Consider the following 24,812-nt stretch of genomic DNA (forward strand, 5'->3'; position numbering starts at 1 on the left):
GCCAGACACACAAGACCTGAAGGACCACAAGTTTTTGTTTATTTACATTGACAATTATCAATCATTTTAATGGTTTTATTTGGTTATAAAGTGGTTGAGATCTAAACAATTTTGTATTAAGAAAGCCTCATTAAAGAAAAATATCAAAATAATACATCCTTTTTTCTTCTTTCCAACTCACACCTGTTATCTCTATGTGGTTCCTTATCCCTAGCTGTTTAACTGGATCAAGAAAACCCGTAGAAGAGCTTTAGCTCACCCATTAAGTTTAATAACCTATTTGTTTTTCTTTGCTGTTTTTTCCCTGAAAACGTTACTTATGATACAACATTTTTGTGTGTATTCTGTGATTGTTCAAACATAAAACCAGTAGGGGAGATGGCCTTAGCCTGCAATTCAAACCGGACTTTCGTTGGAGTGACGCATATGCATTCGAAAACAAAAAGTCTTTTTACAGCAAAAAGAGGAGCGAACAATTAAAGAAAGGACATTGTTGGTATATTTACGAGAACAATAATGTAAACACAGATCGTTATGATAAACTTATCAATACGACCTTGAAATAGTGTTTGTATTATTTTCAGCAGAGTGTGATGATCATCACTACGCATGCGCGTCAGGAGACTGTATTCCGAGGTATCAGAGATGTAACGGGAGGTTAAACTGTGACGACATGACCGATGAGCTCTATTGCGGTAAGAACCAACCTAAAACCTAGTGGCTAGTAGTTTATATTACGGGAAAGCAAGATAAAACATATCCTTTTCATCTGACAACTAACACCTGTTATCTTTATGTAATTCCTTTTCCAAACAGTAGTTTTAATTGACCGATGAGTTGTATTGCGGTAGAAATCAACCTAAAAGAACCAGTGGATTTGAGTCTCAAGTATGGACAAGCTAAATTAACGATATATGATAGAATAACACACCTCTTAAACCCTACAGTTAACACCTGCAATTCATGTAGTTCCTTTAAAAACAAAAGACAAACAAACACTTTAACAGTTCGGCTATTACGTGACACATCACTTCCACTTTATCGGGGAAAACATGTTTGAAAAAAAAAGTGTACATTTTGTAAATAAAAGAAAAAAAGAAATCATAAATCCATATTATGACTGCTTGAGGAAATGTTGCGGGTTGAAAATTAGTCGACCGTTATCCCGAGGGTGCCCGATTTGAACAATTAAACACTCAGACAAAACTTGTAGTATAAACATGTTGGTACCTTTATTATTTTTTTCCCAGGTTTATGCGCCAATGACACAATAGTAACAACCACCGGTGTCCCTCGCTCTCTAATCCAGCAAGTCGATACAAACCTGGTATGCATTTGGCTCATAACCTCTGACCTCGGGTTCAGGGTTCAACTGGAGTTCATCGAAATCCCCTATTGTGAAATTGTCATCGGCGAGGGCGTGTTTTCATCAGGAAACGTCTCCAGGGTGATATCTAGACCAAAAGACACTCCTTACGTTTGGTCGTTCCCGCATTTTTTATCGCTGAGTGGACCGTCCGTTTGGATAAGGAAGAGTGGGTGCAGTCTGTACTCATACTACCCCTCTGCTAAAAAATACAACACCACAAGAATCAACATCAGCCAGTACACCGTAAAGGGTAAGGCTTCTCTGAATAGGAGACTTTCCAACGCTAGGTGGCAGCAGACATACCGGGTAAATTTCCATTGTTTACGTAGTTCTGAACATGCGCATAATTCTGAGAACAATGGATTCACCCGGTAAGTCTGCTGCCCTCTATCGTCCCAGAAAGTCTCCCATTGGTAAATAAACAAATGAAATTTACTTTTAATTGTTTAAATAATGATACCCAAGTGTTGTTTAAAAAATATATTGTGTCAATCACCCGTTAAAGCCCGAGTTTGACACACTCGGGTCCTTATTCACTGGTTTGGGAAACGGCACGTTCCAATACAACCCTTTCCCCCTGCATGTTGACTAGCACGTTAATTCCTCTATAGTTATTATCTTTGAAATATCTATACATTGTATTGATGTTAAATTATCTGGCATAGATAATTCATTATTTCACTCATGTTATTTGTTGTCAACTGTATGCCCAAATATTATTGTCGACATGAAAAATAAATATCCATTGAATATTGAATTGAATATTGAATACTAAATAAAAATATGACCACTTCTTCATGAGGCCTTAACACGTGGTTTAGGGTGGCAATGCATGACTGAGAGTGTACAGACACAAGTATCACCACAATTCCATAGGTTCTTGTTAAAAAGTATGTGTAAAACATTGTCAAGTTGCACCAATGACATTGTATATAGTTCTGAGCAGACGATAATTTCTATGTTTTAGAATGTGGCCAAGGCGAATTTTCATGCACCTCGGGCCCAAGATGCGTTCCTGAATCAGCAGTGTGTGACGGATGGGGAGACTGCCCTGAGAAAGAGGATGAATTTGGCTGTGGTGAGGATATCATATAAATGTTACATTACATTTCTTATAGTTGTTGGGTAATCTTTTAGCTTAAATGTTTAAACACATTTCGGATACATTATGTTTTGTGTCGTAGAGTAAGCAGGACAAGGCATTTGCAAAAAAATACCCGTTAATGTAATTTTAAGAGTAATTTTAAGTAGGCATACACAACACCGAACCCTGTGGAACGCTATTTTGATTTTTCAGACAGACAGTAGGGTGAAGTTGTTGTAAACAATTATTATTCGAGAACGGGTATGTTTCCATATATTGTGTGTGATTTTTAGGCAGCAACTGTACTTGTAGTATGTTTTGACATTGTGTGGGTTGCACACTTACAATGTCTTTAAAGACACTGTACACTAATGCAAGTAGGCTACAACTTTGTAAACCTTTTTGTTTTTTCATCTGAAAGCAGACAAAGTTGTGCAACAATGGTGTTTTTTTCGTTCATCATTCTTTTGCAACTTTGATGATCAATTTAGCCGAAACTTTCACAGGTTAAAGCTTATGCAAGTTCAATGTTGGGACAGATCAAGTGAAAGTACTTTGACAATTACTAAACTTAGCAGGGCCTTTAACACGAGTGACTAAAGAAATGGAATTATGCAGACAATGCCTGGTTTGAAAGCCCACAATGTTGTTCTACTAAACATGTCTGAATATGTAGCAAGAAAACCAATAAATTTACACCACGGAGGCCATGTACAAGAAAGGTTTATAATTGAATTGCGTTTAATGATATAGGGCGCGGGGAATTGCACCAATCATTTGCTCTTAAAGGCACTGGACACTTTTCGGGTAAGGACTCAAAACAAAAATTTATATTACTTGGTAACAAACAACAGAGAACTGTTGATAGTATAAACCATTTTAAGAAACGACTCCCTCTGAAGAAACGGAAGTCTTTTAGATAATTTCTCACTAAAATAAGTTCCGTTTCATATAGAGGGCTTGGGGAGACGCAACAAACACTGGACGCTTTTGGTAAGGGCTCAAAACAAATGGCATTTAAACTTTATACTTGGTAATAAGCAACAAAGAGCTGTTGATAGTACAAACCATTTAAGGAAACAACTCTCTCTGAAAAAACGTAGTTTTTGAGGAGGAGATAATTTAGCCAAAAGTCTTTTATATAGGCATATGAAAACTTGTGCAACAGAAGTGTTTTTTATTTCTTTCTTTTCAAACAACTCCGATGGCCACCGACATAGAGCCGTAATTTTAAAGGAACACGTTGCCTTGGATCGATCGAGTTGGTCTTTGAAAAACGTGTGTAACCGTTTGTTATGAAATGCACATGGGTAAAAAGATGTAAAAGTAGAATACAATGATCCACACAAACATGCCTCGAAATTGCACAGTTTTCTTTTTACCTCGTCGACTAACACGGTCGGCCATTTATGGGAGTCAAAATTTTGACTCCCATAAATGGCCGACCGTGTTGGTTCGCACAGTAAAAGGCAAACCTCGCAATTTCGAGGCAAACTTGTGAGGATCATTGTATTCGACTTTTAAAACATCTTTCTAACCATATGCATTTTATAAAAAATTGTTACAAACGCTTTTTATAGACCAACTCGTCCGATCCAAGGCAACGTGTTCCTTTAATACTTTAATTTCATGCATAATGTTGGGATATACTTAGTGAGAAAATACTGGTCTTTGACTACCAAACGTGTCCAGTACCTTTAGAGGGCGTACAACATTTTCAACATTAATGTTCACAGATTTTTAAACGTGTCCAGGGGTGGATTTCACGAAGGTGGTCCTAACTTAGGACTAGTCCTAGGCAATGCTAAGAGATAGGACTGGTCCTAAGTTAGGACCAGTAACTCATTCTAACTTAGGACTGGTCCTATCTCTTAGCATTGCCTAGAACTAGTCCTAAGTTAGGACTGCCTTTGTGAAATCCACCCCAGTGCCTTTAACCAAAGGATGGCTGAGAGTAAAATGCTATCAACGTTAAAAGGTATACCGCGGAAATTAAAGTCACTCGATACACTTTATGTCACCAACAACAAATAGCTTTGAGTGCGCATTCAATTATGTTTCTGTCCCACGTTCACGAAAGCGTTTTATCATTTCGTGTGAAGCAGTGGCCGTTTCTCATCCAATAACACACTGGATTTGATTATACATTTTTATACCCCGTACTACTACCCATGGTCTACTGATTGGATGTAAGCCCCTACAATGTAATGTAGTTGTAAATCAAATCAATCATTGACAACTGTAGGGTGGGACCGAAAAGAGTAAATAATGCATCCTTTCCTTTGGAGGCTTTAAACGTGAATTGTTCAAAAACAAAGCATATAGGGCTACACCTGACCTTTCGTACTGTTATTAAAACGATTACCACTACTAAACGAATCAACAAAATACAAGAGAGCATAAAGCACTGCGTTTTTATTTACTGTTTGAAGTGTACCGAGTCGCTAGGATGTTCAAGATGAAGGTGTATATCTAAGATGCTTAACCTCAATCTTTGGTTTAGTAAACATTTCTTGAATGTCCATTGCTTTTGTTCTCGTGGTTGCTGTTGCTGCTGCTGCTGCTGCGGCTGCTGTTGCTTTTGATGTTGCCGTTGTTGTTGTTGTTGTTGTTGTTGTTGTTGTTGTTGTTGTTGTTGTTGTTGTTGTTGTTGTTGTTGTTGTTGTTGTTGTTGTTGTTGTTGTTGTTGTTGTTGTTGTTGTTGTTGTTGTTCCACTATCCATTTTCCTCATGCTTATTATAGTTTTTATTTAATCCAAGACTTTTTGTCAAACAGCATCTACCCAGTTCGTTTATGTCTTTACCATTACGGTAAGACTTTGATTTCCCACTGCTCAAAGATGAACAGTTTGCTTGAACAGTTCTGTATTAAATTTATTATTACGATCAACCCATAAATACTCTCCATGAAGATTTCCTGCACAATGCGTTCGGCAAGCTTTAAAGACCTGCTTGAACGAAAATGTCAAGTCGTGAACTTTGCTGAATTCCACTTAAAATGTTTTCGATGAATAAGGAAATCGATTCATATGATCATAAATAGGTTTCAATTGTGTAAAAAAACAATCATTTTGTATGCCCTTATCCAGAGCTTTTCTGCGAGCTTTGCGAAAAGCCCCGTTACGTAATCACTCTCAAAACGTCATAAGTAGATAAAGCCGCTTTGTTGCAGCGTGGATGTATAACAAAGCAAACTCCCACAAATGACGTCAACGGCATTGTCCTTTGACGCCCGCTCTCAACGGCAGAAGTGTTTTTAGTTTTTCAAAAAACCTTTAGGTAGGGACCTGATTTTTTAATCGATAATTACGAAAAGTTCAGAAGTGTACACATATCAAAATTACATTAAAATGGTGAACAAGTGCATTATAAACAAGTAAAAATACCATTTCTGTTGAAAACATTCCGCTCAGGTAGCTGTTTGATGAAACGATTCCAAGCAATCATCCCACGTTTATTTCTTCCAAAGCATCGGTGGTTTGTATTAAAACCTTTTATTTGGAAGAACGAGAAAACTACGCGGCAACTTGCATTTCTACATCAATAAAGAACACCGCTGGTTATTCCTCTTGACTGAATAAGTGAATAGTTATTAAAAGAAAGACCGTAATTAAGATAAAAAGGTTTTCCAACTTACATTTCAACATCGATAAAGAACGCCGCTGGTTATTTCTGATGACTGAATAAGTAAATAGTTATTCAAGGAAAGACAATAATTAAGATTACACTCAGAAAAATATTTACACAATTTGTGTAAAAAAAAACCATGTTTTAGAGGCAGGGGGTGAACCTGCTAACAGTTAGGTAAACTTTTACCAGTTCGTTGCAGGGTAAAACTTACACAACAAAGACTTACAAACTTACTTCGTTTAGGAGTAAACATATTTACCTAAATTTTCAGTAAACACTAGATATGTAAAATATTACACATTGATTGTGTAAACCTTACACTTATATTACATGTAAAACTATTCCGCGTTACCCTTTTAATGGGCAAAAACTTTGATTTACCTTATAGCTGTGTAATTATTATTATTTTACCGTTTGTTTAGGTAAAATGTTTACTTGGATTGTTTGTAGTCGTACAGAATTACATCTTTTTACCATTGTTTGTACCCTTTTCCCGTCTGAACGTTTGAGTTTGTTCTAACACGACCCTAAGGCCTTACTGCCTGTTTGTGCTCGTTGAGCAAAAGTTACAAGCATGGGGATTTTGCTCTTTGATGGGCGTATTGAAAGGTGAGTTTCTCAAAAAAATGTCGATCTTCAGTCATCTTCAGCTTTTGATGTTGCCGTTGTTGTTGTTGTTGTTGTTGTTGTTGTTGTTGTTGTTGTTCCACTATCCATTTTCCTCATGCTTATTATAGTTTTTATTTAATCCGAGACTTTTTGTCAAACAGCATCTACCCAGTTCGTTTATGTCTTTACCATTACGGTAAGACTTTGATTTTCCACTGCTCAAAGATGAACAGTTTGCTTGAACAGTTCTGTATTAAATTTATTATTACGATCAACCCATAAATACTCTCCATGAAGATTTCCTGCACAATGCGTTCGGCAAGCTTTAAAGACCTGCTTGAACGAAAATGTCAAGTCGTGAACTTTGCTGAATTCCACTTAAAATGTTTTCGATGAATAAGGAAATCGATTCATATGATCATAAATAGGTTTCAATTGTGTAAAAAAACAATCATTTTGTATGCCCTTATCCAGAGCTTTTCTGCGAGCTTTGCGAAAAGCCCCGTTACGTAATCACTCTCAAAACGTCATAAGTAGATAAAGCCGCTTTGTTGCAGCGTGGATGTATAACAAAGCAAACTCCCACAAATGACGTCAACGGCATTGTCCTTTGACGCCCGCTCTCAACGGCAGAAGTGTTTTTAGTTTTTCAAAAAACCTTTAGGTAGGGACCTGATTTTTTAATCGATAATTACGAAAAGTTCAGAAGTGTACACATATCAAAATTACATTAAAATGGTGAACAAGTGCATTATAAACAAGTAAAAATACCATTTCTGTTGAAAACATTCCGCTCAGGTAGCTGTTTGATGAAACGATTCCAAGCAATCATCCCACGTTTATTTCTTCCAAAGCATCGGTGGTTTGTATTAAAACCTTTTATTTGGAAGAACGAGAAAACTACGCGGCAACTTGCATTTCTACATCAATAAAGAACACCGCTGGTTATTCCTCTTGACTGAATAAGTGAATAGTTATTAAAAGAAAGACCGTAATTAAGATAAAAAGGTTTTCCAACTTACATTTCAACATCGATAAAGAACGCCGCTGGTTATTTCTGATGACTGAATAAGTAAATAGTTATTCAAGGAAAGACAATAATTAAGATTAAAAGGTTTTTCTGGTCTGTTTCTACGGTCTGATTGTCATTGCTATCTTCTGGAAGAGCTTTATTGGACTGGCAGTGATTTATAGGAGTAAGGCCTATAATGTACAATTATTACTGATGAGGCCTTGATATTACGTACAGATGAAAACCTAACAAAAAGAGGAAAACAAAAAAAAGGGAGTTTTTTATTAACAAGATTCTGCGTCAGATATCAATAATGAACATGTGCAAATACACGTTTAAAGGAACATTGCGGAAGTGGTAAAAAAAAAACTCTTCTAAGATCACAGATTTACATAAAAGTTACACGGTCTATAGTAGAAAACGTCACTGGAAATAATAATGTATGAAATGTCATATTTGATGAATATATTTAACACTAGTCTCCCGTTTGGATTTTTGTTTAATTTTGTATTTATATTTTTTAATCGATGTCATGCAAAATGGGGATTCGGTTTTCACTTTTTTCTCGTCACCCAGATGGTCGATCGGTCTCAAACTCTTTAAGCACGTACACGTTGGCTATGATTGTGTTATGTTGTTCTTTTAAGGGTACATGATATTTTGGAATATTTTTGTTTTAGTTGCTTTGTTTATTATGTGACATTAATTATTCACACCTCCATAATATCATACTTGTAAATAACCTGTTCATGTCTTTATAACTGCCACCATGAAATTAATATTTGTTGAATTGAACTAAAACAGTGCGCATTTTCTCTATTTCTTCGTACTAGGTGAATGCAGCGAAGATCAGTTTTCCTGTCGAAATGGAACAGGCTGCATCCCAAAGTCAAATTTATGTGACGCCAGCAATGACTGCACTGACCTTTCTGATGAATTCGATTGTGGTAAATGACAAAGTAACATTGAGTTATTCTTTCAAATGATAATTACAAAAAAAAAAATCACACGACAGACAAAGTTTTAGCCTATGTAAATACAATTGGTTTCAAAAATGTGATATTTCTTGTAGCTTTGAATTTTGTGAAGAGTTAAAAAGACGGAAACCAATCACTAAAAACAATCACACAAACAAACCCACACAGCTACAGACCCACAAACAAACCCACACCAACTAGCAAACACAATTACAGTAAACCACCCCCCCCCAAAAAAAAAAAAAAAAAAAAAAACTGACACCACATACCTCCAAAGAAACAACAAAATAAATTCCCTAACATCCTATCCAGACAAAAAACAACAACAAACAATTGTTTTATTCCACACAATTTTCTGAAATTCATTTACCTTTAGAACCACAGTGTTTGTTGTAGAACCCTAGTGTTCCCCACGGAGGCAGTAACTGATGCGGATCCGAAGTAATGATAGTTTCTTTTCTTTGTTTTCTTTGTTTTTTTATCTTTTACTCCTAGGTCTGTGCCGAAATGGTCACATTAAGCTAAACAGTGATGGAAGCACATTGGTTTCTACACCTCGTTGGCCTCTCAACTATCCTAAACAAACACACTGCCAGTGGCTCCTGGTAGCAGAAGTGGGATACCGTGTTGTTGTGACTTTCTTGGAGTTTCATTTAGAACAGGGGTACGATTTCCTGCACATCGGCAACGGGAAATCTTTCCAGGATGCCTACCTTAAAATATCCGGGTAAGTTTCAGTGGTTAAGAAGAAAAAACAATGATTAATACTGCCGCTAAAGGAGTTATATGTGTGGCATGCAATGGCCGAGTGCTTTAGAGTGTCGATGTGGCAGGAGATTCTAGTGTGCCCCTCCCCCGGTGATTTTGTCAGTACAAATTCTGATATCGCCCCTTTTTGAAACATCTCTTTTATCCCACGTTAACTTCAAATAATTGGGACATAATTTCGTGGAACACCAGACTAAAACTGCTGAATTTGTGCGTTTCGGTCTTACCTGATAATAATTACATTTTTTTTTCAGACTCAAGTTTCCGCAAAAAACTGCCTCAAAACAAAGCGAACTGTTTTTTCTTTTCACATCCGACTATGGTGTAGAAGAAATGGGGTTCAAGCTCGAGATCTCGCAGAGTCAAGAAGGTATTGTGTGCTTAAATTCGAATATTAGTGTTCTTTTCATTAACAGTTGTGAACTAAATCCACACAATGTGCTATGTTACATTGTTTTTTTAACGCTATTATTTTTTTTATAGAGAAAATGTTCGCATACCTAGTAAATTTTCTATGGATAAGTTGCATAGTGTTAGGAACTATGTGTTCGGTTGTTTTTGTGTTTTAGATTATCTTCCCGTAAGGGAACTCGGCAAACTCCTATCAATAAAAATGCAAAGCAGGCATCGGCCATACTCTTCCATCGAACAATCGTTTAACATGTATGATTATGAATAACTGCACAAATCAAGAAAATGTAACTCAGTTAATAGAGGACAATATTCTTATTTGTGAAATCAATGGTCAACTTCGTAGGATTCGAACCCACAACCTTGTGATTGCAAGTCTTGCAGTCTAACCACAGGAAGAAATTTGTTGACATAGTATGCCTTTTTATACTTCATTTTATACCTATCTTTCAGTGAGTTGTGAGAGAAATGAAGTACCCTGTGGTGAGTCGTCAGATCAGCTCGTGTGTGTACAGAACAATACTTCAGAAAGAGGTCGCCCTTTCTGCTTTCCTCCAGGTTAGTGTGGGGTTGTCGTGGACCAGCTGGTAAGAGCACCGAACTCGAGCTATGATGGTTCCGTTCAGCAGAGTACAGGGTTCGAGTCCCGGAGGTGACACTTGTGCCCTTGTGAGCAAGACACTTGATTTTAACTGCATCTCTTCACCTAGGGTGCAAATGGGTAGGCCCCCTACCTGTGAGGGCAGAGATGGTTCTTGTGATTGATTCAGCCTAGTAGTGCATAAATTTGCTGAGGTGGTTTCAAGGATTTAATTTAGTACCAACACTGGCTTTTATTAGGGAAGTTGGTTCCAATGTATGTGTTATTTATAACAAGACTACTCATAACTATTCTTTCCTTTTTATATCCACTATTATTCAACTTTTGTGTACTGCTTTGCAGGTTTATGTGGACCTAGGGAAATATATTTGAAAGATGGACTTCGTGATTTAAAGTCACCTGGTTTCCCATCCAATTATCCCCCAAACATTGCCTGCTGGTGGCGAGTGTACCCCCACCGGACAGCCAAGAGCGTACTTATCATCAATGTGGTAACATTTCAAACCGAGTTAGAGCATGACGTATTACGCATCGAGTCGTACGGTCAGGAAAACAAGTCGTTCGCATTACACGGAGCGACAAAGGTGCGATCAATCTTCCTGAAGTCAGAAGACGAGGTGCAACTTTCGTTTGTTGGAGACTCGACGGTGGAACGTTTTGGTTTTCATCTACAAATGAGTACAGGAGGTAAATAACAATGCCGGTCTGGCATTCAACGTTAAGGCACTGGACACTATTGGTAATTACTTAAAATAATTATTAGCATAACACCTTACTTGGTAACGAGTAATGGGGAGAAGTTCATAGTATAACACATTGTGAGAAACTGCTCCCTCTGAAGTGACGTAGTTTTCGAGAAAAAAGTAGTTTTCCACGAATTTGATTTCGATACTTCAGAATTAGATCTTGAAGTCTCTAAATCAAGCATCTGAAAGCACACAACTTCGTATGACAAGGGTGTTTTTTCTTCTTTTATAGTTATCTCGCAACTTCGGCGACCAATATTGAGCTCAAAGTTTCACAGATTTTTTATTTTATGCATATGTTGAGATACACCAAGTGAGAAGACTGATCTTTGACAGATACCAATAGTGTCCACTGTCTTTAACTGTTTATTCACACTCCACTCATCAAAACACATTATATTAGTGACAAAAGCTTTATTTTGACAAAATACCACTTCCAGGTGACTTTAAGTTTTTTCCCACTTCTTTCTCGTGACCCCCTTAACCGATTGAGCTGTTGTTTTATGTATATTTATACATTTGTTGGTTCACATCAAGTGTACTTTATGGATACTGGTCCTTGGAAGTTACCAATGTGACACATGTGCTGTAACGGCTGAATTATTACGTCCAAACCGATTCCATTGCAGTGATAAAACACAATTTACGTCAAAACATCTCATGCTCAGAACAGACAAGAGAATCTTGAGTCATAAACCACGCACATAATGACAAAGAAATATATTTGCCCAATCCTTCATTCTAATATTTTGTGATTACAGTCGACTTTAAATATATCTAGAACGCTGGTACTGGACAAAATTACCCCTCAATAAAAGGTTAGGTTTGATAAGACCAAGAACCAAGAAACTAGGCTAATGGCATTTGGGAGTTCAGAATGTACGCTGTATAGGCAGACCTATATGTAAGTGCCTTTTATAACGAGGGTTGACTGTAACTGTTTGTGTGCAGAATTTTTGTTCACCTTTTTTTCTTCAAAAACTTGACGAGTAATGTCGTTAATGTACTTCTACAGTTAAACTAGGCTTTTTTTGTATAAATGGTAAATTTTTAGTGTAATTTTTATATAACATATTTTTAGACACGCAAAACCAAAACGAATTTCACTGTAGTAATATTTGTTTTTTTAAAAGTGTCAATAAAACATTATTCTATTATTCTATTCTATTCTATGATATAAATGTTCATTAACAGTATGTAGGGATTCATGTCATGGCCCTTAAATGTGAAAAAAAATTCCAAATTTGGTACAGATAATTCATCTTGCGGAAGTGACGCTCTTGACTGCTTGGATGGTTCGTGTGTGCTGGACAGCGCCAGATGTGATGGAATCAAAGATTGTCAGAGGACAGAAGTAGACGAAGACAATTGCAGTGAGATATCTTTGATTAAACTAGTTCAAGTTTAGAGTTCCAACCAAAGAGTAAACAAATCATTGCATGTTAAAACCAGTAAATGTGATTTAGGTGGATATTATAATTCTTCTAGTTGTATGTACGCAACTTCTCAAAAAGTAACTCTGTCCAACATTGTAGTTTGACATGATGCGGTTTGCAACATTGGTATACTTGAAATCACATTGCTATAGTTAAACCCCTTTCACACGAGAGCAGTTTAGCAAGGGTCCCTTTCTAAATCGTAGCATAGTTGTAACTTTTACTTCTCTTTTGTTTTCTTCTCAAAGCGCATAGGAACTTCTCTGTGATTGTGATGCGCTCTACAAAAATGTTTCATTATTATTATTATTAAATCTTTACAAAATGTACCTCATGCGAAACGACAACAATTTGTTCCGCCCAATTCTCTTGCAAAATCTTGTCAAACATTGCTACATTTTACAGTCATGCTAAAACTATAAAGCAATGGACCTAAATGTAAACTTCTGTCGTGTGAATAGTACTTTAGTGTACAGACAGTTCGCAAATCATTGCTTGCTAAAATACCAACGTAAACAAATTAATTCGATTGAAGGTGGACAATATTACTCATCTGGTTGTCTCTACAGCACATCTGCAGCCTAAAATGTATGGAAGATTGTGTGACATGATGTTTTCAACACCGAATGTTTTTTTTTGTAATGACATTGCTAGTTAGTCTAATTTATTATTGTTGGTTTTACTCCTAGAGAATATACAATGTCCAGATTTTTACCAGTGCCATAACACAACGGAGTGCAAATACAGATCAGTCATTTGCAACGGACACGTAGACTGCCATACTGGGGATGACGAAGAGGATTGTGGTAAGTCTATGGTTATAAAATCTATTCGGGTAATACTTCGTAAAAAGAAACTACAGTCTCCTGACGATGACTAGAGAGCAAGCTATTTGAAACATTGAGACCAATAAGAACTCACTCCGCGGTGGTTAATAACAATTCTCTATATATAAGCGAAAGTAGTAGTCCAGGCCGATTTTCTACATTCCGCTCAGGTAGTAGTTCCAAAGCAGGGCAGTTCTTTTCAGAACTTGGAAGTCTACCACATTCTGAAAATCTGCTCCGTGATAGTAGAGCAAGACGGTTCTTCAAAGGACGTAATCTACCTGGCAAGTAGACACACACACACGCACACGATGTTACCGCCAACCAAATATATATTAATACCCTACCATGCAATGCCTAAAATCCCATAAACATCAGATGGTTAATAACTGACCAGTACGCCGCAGGGATTTTGTTAAAGGGCGACTCACATCCCGATCCTGTCCGGTGAAAACAAAATTCAGATTCAATCTACGAAACAACTAAATGGGATTTTTGTAAATAGAGCTGTCAAAGATGACAATCGAAACGAAAGACGCCCTCCGAATATTATTGGACTTACCGGAAAATACCGGCCGAAAATGGAGTTAAACAATTTAAACAAGTTCAAAAATAACTCCTGAAAAGGTCATGGCAGAAAGACGTCATCTGTACTCGAATATGTCTTAGGTATCCCCGCATCAGAAAAAATTACTTCTAAGGCCACTTATGCACCCTAATGATGATTCGCAAAGTCTTAACTATTATGTACATGTAGATTTGTATTTCTTGTCTCAACCTAGACCAGCATTGTCCTTCTAGATGCACGTGTGACTACGACAAGAAAATGGAATTGGTGGTTAATTGTGATGAAGGTTGGGATGAGCAAACCGTCCTAGACATCGTCAAGATTACAAAGCGACTGTAAGTAAAACAATAGAGTTGGTCTTCACATCATTTAAGATATACCGTACAAGTGTTATACGTTTTTTTTTAGCAGACTTTGCTATCGGACCCTTTCCTGTAACTCTTGACTGTCTACAGGCAGTATAAAGACTCATGAACTCCAAATGTTAAGTACTTGGTATTAGTGTTTGTACACACCATTGTTTCTCAATGTATAAATAGTTAAATAAAAAATACAAACAAATAGTTAAAGAATATTATACATAATATTAATGTCAAATATTTAAGTTATTTTCTCTTCGTTAATTTTGTTGTTTTTCTCTTTTCTCGTGACTTATCAATTTGTTGCATAGGACACTGTCTGGAGCTAACATAAGTAGTCTCAAACCTGGCTTATTCAAAGACTTTCTGCACTTGAAGGCACTGTGAGTTTGAAACATAATAACCCATATACAATTTCTCCAATGAACTATACTTGTTGTTTTTATTGATCATTTGACTAGGCATGTAAAACCTCCGGATTTCACAGACAATATTATTCTGCAATTACTTTTCAGTACTTCTTTTGCTTGTTCATTGACTTCGATGTGTTCTTTTGATGTACTGTTGTGTTTCAGGTAGACCTATCCATTTCAAGATTGCATTGTTAATAAATGTATGATTCCATTTAAATTAATGTAGAAATTGTCATTGCTTTTCTGTACTGAGTCTTGATTTTTTACTTTCATTTTCTTCTAGCATTGTCTACAACCACCATTAGACTCTGATTGATTCGTTGTACATTTGTTTATCTTATGATCCTCCATAGATCTATACATTTCTTGTATGGTTTCGTCTTATGCTTTGTTTATACCTCTTTCCCGTGTTTTGTTTTCTAAATGTATTTTCATTAATACTCGTTTGGTTTATTTACGTACAAAATGTTTAACCAGTTAGTCTTTGCCATAAGGGAGCATTAATTGTCCTCGATTTTTTGCTTCTTAGTTTATAATGTTTCTTTTTTTCACTTCTATATCTATTATGTTTTGTTTTTCTTAATAGGTCTTAGTGGCTCTTTTTCAGTTTTTATTCTGTCTCAAAAAATAATTTGCCTTTGCTATTTTGTAAATGTTTATTTTGTTGGGTTTCTTGGTAGTATTTTGAATTTTGGGTCTGACACATTTAGGACGACATGTTTGTTTAAACGACAGTTTAAATATTGTATACACCGGACATTTTTAAACGTATCTAATTGTAAAACACTTGCAAATTAAACGGTGCATAATTTCATTATTCCTTGTGTGTAAACTGTTCGGTTTCCAATATTTACTGATATGGTTTTCTTATGAACGATTCCATCGTATTAGGTTTCACATGCATTATCAAATTTTTTATTATTTTTTTAAAAGTTTTTTTTAGAGCGCTTGATAATAAATAGCTGCATAAATAATAAAGTCATAGGCCTAAGTAACATCCTAAATCATGCAATATGAGTACGGTGCATTTTACTATGTAATTCCTCCAGTTTTGAGCTTTCTTTTACTTATTTGTTGTTCTATTGGTGTTTTGTTAGATCGTTGTCTGGAAATGACATTCATCGTGTGCCCCCTGGAGCTTTTGTTGGTCTCTCAAACCTCACATATCTGTAAGTAATAGTCACATGACATTTTATCAGTTCAACCCGATGCAGTCAAACCGAACGGAAATAATATGATTGGTCGGATCTGTGTTATGATTTAGGGGTACCCTCGATGACATTTCTTCCTCTTTGAAATATTGTTGTTATTTTCTGTTTAAAGGGAGATCTCCAATAATCCAATCAAGGAACTTGAAGGTATGGCTTTCATGGAATTACAAAATCTGCAAACCATGTGAGTTTTATCAACCGCATAATAGACAATTACATTATTTGTTTTACATATCTGTTACCCTTTCTTTTGTTTTGCATGAACAAATCTATTTGTTTTGTTGTAAAATATTAGTTGTTTTTGCAGATTGATGCAAAGTTATACCGTGCACGATAATTGGCAGAGGGTTTCTTCCTAAAATGTTCCCCAACTTTACCACACTCTTATACACAGGTTAGCAACGAATATCTCTCTGGAACACCTACAGACAGGGGCATTTAACGGACTCCGCAATCTAATAACACTGTAAGTATTTTTATTTAATTTTTTTATATTAAACATGATCGTAACCCTATGTTGTGGGTACCATATATAGTAGTAATTTTGGGATACCACGGTGTTTGTAGTTTGGGTTACACGCCGTTTCGAAGAGCTCTATGCGTCGTTATTAAAAGGGAGGTAGTAGGTTGTCCATCGTATCCGACGATGACGTCTTTGCACACTCAGTGTGTCCGCATGTGGCTGTTAAGTCCAATTCGAGAGCGCCATTGTCCAGGTACAGCTGGCACAGCTGCAGCCTTTCTCCTCTCTCGGGCATTGATCAGGCCAGCTCTTCTCTGCTCCTCGAAGCCGACAAGGGCCTGACTTGTGAGGGCGCGCCAATCTGGATTATTTTGAGCACAATGTTCAAACTACTTGGGAGGGATGCCTGAAAGTGTGATGTCACGCAATCAATAACGGTATACGTCTGGTAATCGCACTTAAAAGGACAATACAAACCTTTGGTTAGAAAGTCTACAAAAGCGTTTGAGCATTTTGAGAAAAACATTTCACCTCGAAGAAATGTGGTTGTGTAAAAAGATAACGGTTGTTAGTGTCCCAAATTTTAAACCTATGTTTTCGCTGACATTGTGGTTTTACTTTGTTTCTGTCTTGCAGAGCATTGCTAAGAAGCAATTCGAATGATGATACTGTCCTGGTGGATAAAGGTGCTGTAGTAGACCTGGTTAGCCTGGACAAATTGTGAGCATATAAACAAATATACTCTAATTAAAAAAATTGCCTTTCATTAGGTTAGCAATATTAAGGACGTTGGATGTGTTCGGTATTACGTGTTGAGAAAACCTTTTTTTATTAGCTGGAATACGGGAGTAGGTGTGTTTTTACAGACTGCCTGCCTGGTAGTGAGGCTGTATGTCACCAGTGATAGTTATTTTAGTATGTTATTGGGAATAAGTCCACGATTTTATTTGAAGAATAAGCTTGGACTTGTTACCATTGCAGGTACGTTGATGACTACAGACTCTGTTGTGAGTTTGTTTCTTTACCTACCTTCCAAGCTTCCCAATGTCACACCACTGAGTTGCAGCCTCCATTGAATCTATGCGGAAGTCTCATGCAGAACGACCTCCTCCGCGTGTCTATGTGGGTTCTTGGACTGAGCGCCCTCATCGGCAATGCAGTGGTCATCATCACGAGATCAGTAGACACTGATAAGTCCAAACCGAGCATCAGGAAGATCAGTCATTCCATTATGGTTCTCAATCTGGCGATTTCAGACTTCATGATGGGTGTCTATATGCTGATTATCGCTGGTGCAGATCTCCACTTTGGGGATAAATACTCACAAGTTGCCAAGGAATGGCGGTCGTCAGGACTATGTAAACTAGCTGGCGTCTTGTCGGTCATGTCGAGCGAAGCGTCGGTGTTTATCGTCACCTTGATAAGTGTCGACTGTTTCCACGGAATCGTGTATCCGTTTAGCTCCAGGAGGCTTCGTAAGAAGTCGACAACAGTTCTGATTCTTTTGGTTTGGTTGTTGTCTCTTGGTCTGAGTGTCGGACCCACGGTCTCGGGTAGTGGCTTGGACTCGGATATCTACGGGTTGTCTGATGTGTGCATAGGGCTACCACTTCTCACCAAACCAACCAGTATTGAAATCAAAGAGGGCGCTATTGATGGCTCTTTCGGGAACAGGACAGTCTCGATTCAAGTCGCAACGGGGAAAAAACCAGCCTGGATCTTCTCGATCATTCTATTCCTCGGGGTGAACCTGGCTTGTTTCATGGTGGTGCTCTTCTGCTACATAATGATATTCGTCAAGGTTAAACGCGCAGCAAATAAAGTCCGCATGGCCGCGCATCGGGATCGAGAAATCAAAATGGCCGTCAAAATGGCGCTAATAGTTGGTACGGACTTTGCGTGTTGGATGCCTGTCATCATTATGGGGATACTATCACAGTCTGGGGCGGTAGTCATTGGTCCTGACATCTACGCTTGGACTGTTGTCTTTATCCTCCCGATCAACTCGTCTCTAAACCCGTACCTCTACACGCTTTTTACGTCTATATCAGAGCGCAGGTCCAGAACCCGGAATTCATCTACCTTTTCCAGAACAATGAAGTCCATGGACACTTTGAGCTTAAGTGTTTCAACCAAAGCAATCAGACCTGCTCAAGATGTTCAGTAGAAAACATTGAAGACGTAATACATTTGTCACCCTTTGATTTTCTAGTGTACAGTAAATGTAACTCGGTGAGATTAACAGGCTTGACCTAGCGGTTAGGAACACCGGACTCAAGCTCTGGTGTTTCTGATTAACAGAGTGTGCGTTTGAGTCCTAGTCGTGACACTTTGCAAGACGCTTTACACTGATGCTTTTTCCTTTGGATGGGACGTAATGCTGTTGGTCTCGTGTGTTGTGATACGTAAAATAGTCCAGTGCACTTTATCGAAAAGAGAGGGGGTTCGCCCTGGTGTTTCTAGTTTGATTTGCAGCATAATTATGCGCCACGGCACCTTGTAAAGCAGTACATGGTGCTTTGTTAAAAGGAGTATGTATCAAAATAAAAACGTAGTCCCACATAGGCCCACGTTGAAAAAAATACTGATTGTTGAAGCGCCTTGAGCGTCACGTAGTGACAGATTTGAACACTTTAATAATTATAAGAAATCACTATAATCATGAACATTTGAAGTTTGGCGATAGTATACGTCTGTACATACCCATTGAAGCACGGACAATATTTTTCCCGTTTTACATGAACCTTCGAATTCGTCGCATTGAGTTGTATTGTTATTCATGCACCTGAAACAATGTGTTTTCGCGATTTGTTTCGACCAACACAATTTTATATGTAAAAATTGAAAGTGAAGTTAGTCTATTATGGTTGTATGGAGTACCAAATGCATCAACGGGTCTTTTGTTATGTAGGAAAATTGGTTTTCAAGTCTATTCCACCCTGTGATGCAGGATGGCAGTAGCGTGACGTCCCTTCCAGAGATATTGAGAGAATTGCGACATGGAGGGACCAGTTTTCTAAAGTCATGTGGTTGCTGGACGCCATGTTGTCTCCAAATGCAAAACAACCCAATGGGCAGACTAGACTGGCACCCCGTATTCGCACATGCCTTTCTTGGGGAACAAAATGGCTTCTAATCGCAAGTTGTCGTAACTCTCCCAATACATGGCTCTGGTCCCTTCGTGACTGCGTGGGTTTTTCCATGATTGAATAATTCTCTGTGAATTTTCCCTTTCACATCATAAACTGAAATTTCCTCCATTTTCTTCTCTCCGTGGAGTTCTTGGCCATGTCTAGTGTGATTGGGTTTACTGAGAGTCCTTTGTATAAGCATGGCATCAAAAACAAACAAAGAGTATAAAAAAACAACAACAAAAACACAAAAATAGGCAAAGGCACATATCTACATACACACAAATCCCCAGGGACCCAATCATTATCTAATGATTCTCGCTAATGATGCTAGCGTGGAATTTATGTAGGCCCCAGTGTAGACATACAGGAAGCCTACGGTAATTACACATGTACCAAATATATTGGTGATAACACGATGAGTTTACACTGGGAAACTAATGCAACTAATTAGTAACATAATCTATCTAAGGATTAATGGCCGGTGTCTCGTCCATCCTTGAACGCATCGATGCTAATCAACCACTTTGTATATTTTTTTATATAATATCGAAAACGTGACCGTTTGAAATTAAATGTTCACATGTTAGTTTTACTGTGTATTTTACATTTTTTTAAAGGTTTAAAACAATCGAACGGTTCAACAAACCATTATGTAAACCTTTTCATTTAATATAAAACTTTATACCGCAACCATAATTCCTTGCGGACCAGTACCTGCTATTAATCCTATAAGGAACACTTATGAAGCTAATGGATTTGCTTTTTAAAAAGCGGACCGATTAAGACGGTTGTTTTTCTTATCTACGGAGATTTTTATATTACATCGTGTTTAAAGAGCCTCCAATGTCGGGTAACATTTCCTGATGCCCTCATTTTCCAACAATAAGTGTCCTTAGAAAGAAAGGGAACATATGTCTCAAATTGTAGGTTAATGCGGTGCCCAACCCTTACACGATAACCGGTGGGGGTTAAGGCCGAGTCACACTGCAGCGATAACGAAAACGATAGCGATCATGACGCTAAGAGAACGCATTATAATGTTTAATGTTGTAGCATAGTAAGTACATCTCATTTGAGTAGTGTTGGCTCTAAAACAACAGTTTGGTGTAATTTTAGAAAGAGGTAGAACACATTAAATTTGTTGTATACATGTCTCTCGTTTAACGTATTGCAATGCCTCACTCCGTTTTACACTACACAACTTATATTGGTTGCTAAAATGTGCAGTAAGCCTACGTTGGAAAAACGTTATACCCAGTTGCAATGTTGATTTCATAAAACCTATTTTTTGCAAAGCTACATAATTCTTGATTAACCTTTTTCAACGGATTTTCAACTTCAAAATTAAGTTATGCGATGCACCCATTTTCATTATGCGACGGGAAAACATTTTAAAATGATAACCTAGAAATTAAAGTGGTGTCAATCGATCTAAAGAAGAAGAACAAATATGTCAATATACATTTTTGTCTTCACCTTTTCGGAGCAAACACGAAACACGACGTCAATCAGACACTAAAAGCAAATGGATTTGTATTAGATCAATTTAGGAATTTTCCGCATCAATAAAAGGTCAAAGTCAAAGCCGTTTTGATTCAAGGCACAAGTGATATGTTTTGTAACGACTCAAAACTATATAAAACATTACTAGGTATAACAAGCAACTGAGAGCTGTTGGCAGTGTATAGAACATTGTGGGAAACGGCCCCTATGAAGTATTAACGTAGTTTATGAAAAATAAAAAATGTACCACTCAAATATTTCAGTCTGAGAAAGACTGCTCTCAGACATTCTGAAAGCACAACAAAAATCGAGCGTGATTTTCTTTCAATTCTTTCTTGCAACTTCGATGTCCAAATTGAACCCAAATTTTCACAGACTTGTTATAATAATGCATACTGTTGGGATATATAAACTGAGAATACTGGTATTTGACAATTATCAAACGACGTGTCCAGTGCCCTAAAATATCATACAAATCTAAGGAATGAGCTGAATTGTTTGCACATGCACAGAGACCATTTAAATACACTGAACACCTTTGGTAATTGTCAAAAACAAGTCTTCTAACTTGGTGTATCTCAACATATGCATATAATTACAAACTTGTGAAAATTTGAGCTCAATTTGTTGTCGAAGTTGCGAGATAATAATAAATGGAAAAACACTCTTGTCACACGAAGTTGTGTGCTTTCAGATGCTTGATTTCGACACCTCAAATCTAAGTCTGAGGTCTCGAAATCAGATTCGTGGAAAGTAACTCCTTTCTCGAAAACTACGTCACTTCAGAAGGGGCCGTTTCTCGCAATGTTTTATACTACCAACAGCTCCCCATGACTCTTTACAAAGTAAGGTTTTATGCTAATAAATAGTCTGAGCAATGATCAATAGTGTCCACTGCCTTGAAAAAAAAGGTTCCTCCATCAAGCGTTTATTTTTATTTTAACAAAACTGCACTTGGGGTTACACATGGTCTGTGTACACGACCCCGGAAATTATTGTCAATATAAACTTACGTGCGAAGAAGTAGTATAGCAGTTATTGATAAAATAATGCATTTTACAGGAACTATTTTACCTCGACGTGCTGTGGTTATGGAAAAAAAAACAAATCACCCTTTCATCCCCAATCTTAAAAGCATTACCGGTGACTTAACAATGACGCACTATATTTATAAGTTTCACAAAAAAACACATTTTAATATTGTGACCAAACGTCGTTTGACAGGGTACGGACTTTTTTGCAAGTGTCTCCTGAAACCCTCTTAAACAACATATCAAAAAAGTAGAAAAAAGTAAGCGGGGGAAGTATGCATGATTTGCATAAATTAAAAATAACCGTTTTCCCCCTAAAATACGTATGCACACCCTATACAAAGTAGAAGTTTTATTTTTTTCACATAATTTTTGGACTTAGATTGACTAGACAATCAGTTGATGAGCAGATGAGATGTAGTGCAAATAAATGCAGCCATTCAACCGCACCGTTAATCATTCTGAGTGCATCCGCACGAAACCATGCCAATGTCATTATTAGCAATGTTTGGTCGAGTCGTTTTATGCGACGGGGTGTGTTGGTGACCTTGCCATCAACAGCTGTAATGTGTGCCGAGTAAAGGGGCGTTTGGTCGGTGTGGGCGTCTATAAAAATCCATCAATGTCCTAGAAACCGTCACTGACTTGTTGATCCTCCATTCGGTAATTTGAACTTGGAGCCAATTTTTGCTTGAAGCTTGTGTCATGGTGATGCTTTATTGGAAGGGATATTGTTGACTGTGTCATTACCTGCTGAAATGCGTGCCGTGTAGAGGCGGTTTTGGTCTTGTTGTGTGTTTATTTAAAGTCACCAATGTCCGAAAAGCCTCCACCAGTGTTTTCAACTACATAGGAGACGTTTTTGCTGGAAGCTGTTCATTTGGTGACGCTGTCTAGGTGTTCGGGGAAAAAAATACATCATGGGCTGGTTGTCTTTGCTGTTTGGACTCCTGCTAGTTTACAGTTGGTACGAGCCGTGCAGTGGCCATGGTAAGTTTGTTATACCTAACACAATCCGCTGCATATAAATTATTTTCTTAAGCCGCTCCAGGACTGTGGAACCATCTTCCCATCACCTCATAAAACACGCACCTCCAATTGACCTCCAATTCACCGCCTATTTTCAATAAAGCACGAAAACATCCTTTTCCTTAGTTTCCGTGTACACATGTATTGCTTTTTTGTTCATTTTTGCATCATTTGCATCTTGCTACTGCATGTCTAAAGCGCTGTGGTCAAAATGAAATGGCGCTATATAAAAGCCCATTGTATTGTAGTGTATTGTATAATACCTAATACCTAAAACCTAGGGAGTTAAAATTTAAATCATGGTAGTTGTCACATTACCAAAAGAAAGTGTCAGAATAATAAATGCACCATAGCTATAAGGATTTTCGTCCTTTGAGAACTGGCTGAAAAATAATGCAGTAGATTAAAAAGCAATACGTCTAGCCTCCCGAAAGAAAACAAATCTGCATAACCAGCAAAGTAGAGATATACCTACACATGGTACTACCGCAATTTTTGTTTTAAACCCATAGACGTAGATGCCAATATAATAATGCACACCAACGCATGGCCGTACAGTCCGCGATTGTACTGCTTAAATTGCGTGTAAAACTGATTTTTGGCTGCTCTCAAACTTGTTTTATGGTATACATACACTCTAAAAGGTTCTCAAAAGCCACAGAACCAACACAAAAGTATGTGTGTATATGGGTTAATTAGCACACTCGGACCCCAACACCAGAAAATATCCAAAAGACAACTTGCTAATTGAACGTGGGGTGTATTTGATGTTTAGTGTTTTCAATTTCTATTGGCTTCGAAGTTAATGGCGCCTGCATATGTAGAAGACTCACTCCAAACTAGTTCTGCTTGTAATAATGTTATCCGGCTGTGATCCCTTAAGGATCCTTAAAACATTCGTGATTTTTGACCGTACCCGTTAAAGACAGTGGACACTATTGGTAATTACTCAAAATAATTGTTAGCATAAAACCTTACTTGGTAACGAGTAATGGAGAGAGGTTGATGGTATAAAACATTGTGAGAAACGGCTCCCTCTGAAGTGGCGTAGTTTTTGAGAAAGAAGTACTTTTCCACGAATTTGATTTTGAGACCTCAAGTTTAGAATTTGAGGTCTCGAAATCAAGCATATAAAAACATTCAACTTCATGTGACAAGTGTGTTTTTTCTTCCATTTTATCTCTCAACTTTGAAGACCGATTGAGCTCAAATTTTCACAGGTTTGTTATTGTATGTATATGTTGAGATACACCAAGTGAGAAGACTGGTCTTCGACGAGCAAACACTTTCTGTTTACTTTCGGTTCAGTCGCTACTGCGCGATATCTCAGTGTACATTTATTTGGACTGTATTATCTCATTTTCGTCGCAAGACACTTGACCATGAAGCTTCTATTCACCTATAGGGTAAAAGGGTACCTGCGAGGGCAGAGATGGTTTTTGTACACTGTAAAAAGTGGCCGCAATTCATGCACTTGTAGGTGCATGGGAATTGGTACAAGCTGCACATGAAGTGTGCATGTAGTTGCATATTGACACCTGAGAAGCTTGATGCGATGTGAAATAGCTGAAGAGCAACACCTCATGTGCTTGATGAAGCAGTGATGTACCTGAAGTGATAGCTAATACAGA

General features: G+C 37.5%; 1 protein-coding gene across 1 annotated transcript; it reads left to right on the plus strand.

Annotated features, from left to right (window-relative positions):
• Positions 1-658: 658 nt before the first annotated feature.
• On the plus strand, positions 659-21,212 carry LOC117299659 (G-protein coupled receptor GRL101-like). Its single transcript, XM_033783208.1, has 17 exons — positions 659-695; positions 1,251-1,619; positions 2,337-2,447; positions 8,538-8,651; positions 9,177-9,408; positions 9,704-9,819; positions 10,314-10,418; positions 10,804-11,148; positions 12,461-12,580; positions 13,333-13,449; positions 14,253-14,373; positions 14,709-14,780; positions 15,908-15,979; positions 16,134-16,205; positions 16,416-16,487; positions 17,121-17,204; positions 17,466-21,212. The coding sequence occupies exons 1-17, from the start codon at positions 674-676 to the stop codon at positions 18,649-18,651; spliced, it is 3,330 nt and encodes a 1,109-aa protein (XP_033639099.1). The 5' UTR covers positions 659-673; the 3' UTR covers positions 18,652-21,212.
• The last annotated feature ends 3,600 nt before the right edge of the window (positions 21,213-24,812 follow it).

Source organism: Asterias rubens, chromosome 14, assembly GCF_902459465.1.
Source record: "Asterias rubens chromosome 14, eAstRub1.3, whole genome shotgun sequence".
NCBI classification, from domain to species: Eukaryota; Metazoa; Echinodermata; class Asteroidea; order Forcipulatida; family Asteriidae; genus Asterias; species Asterias rubens.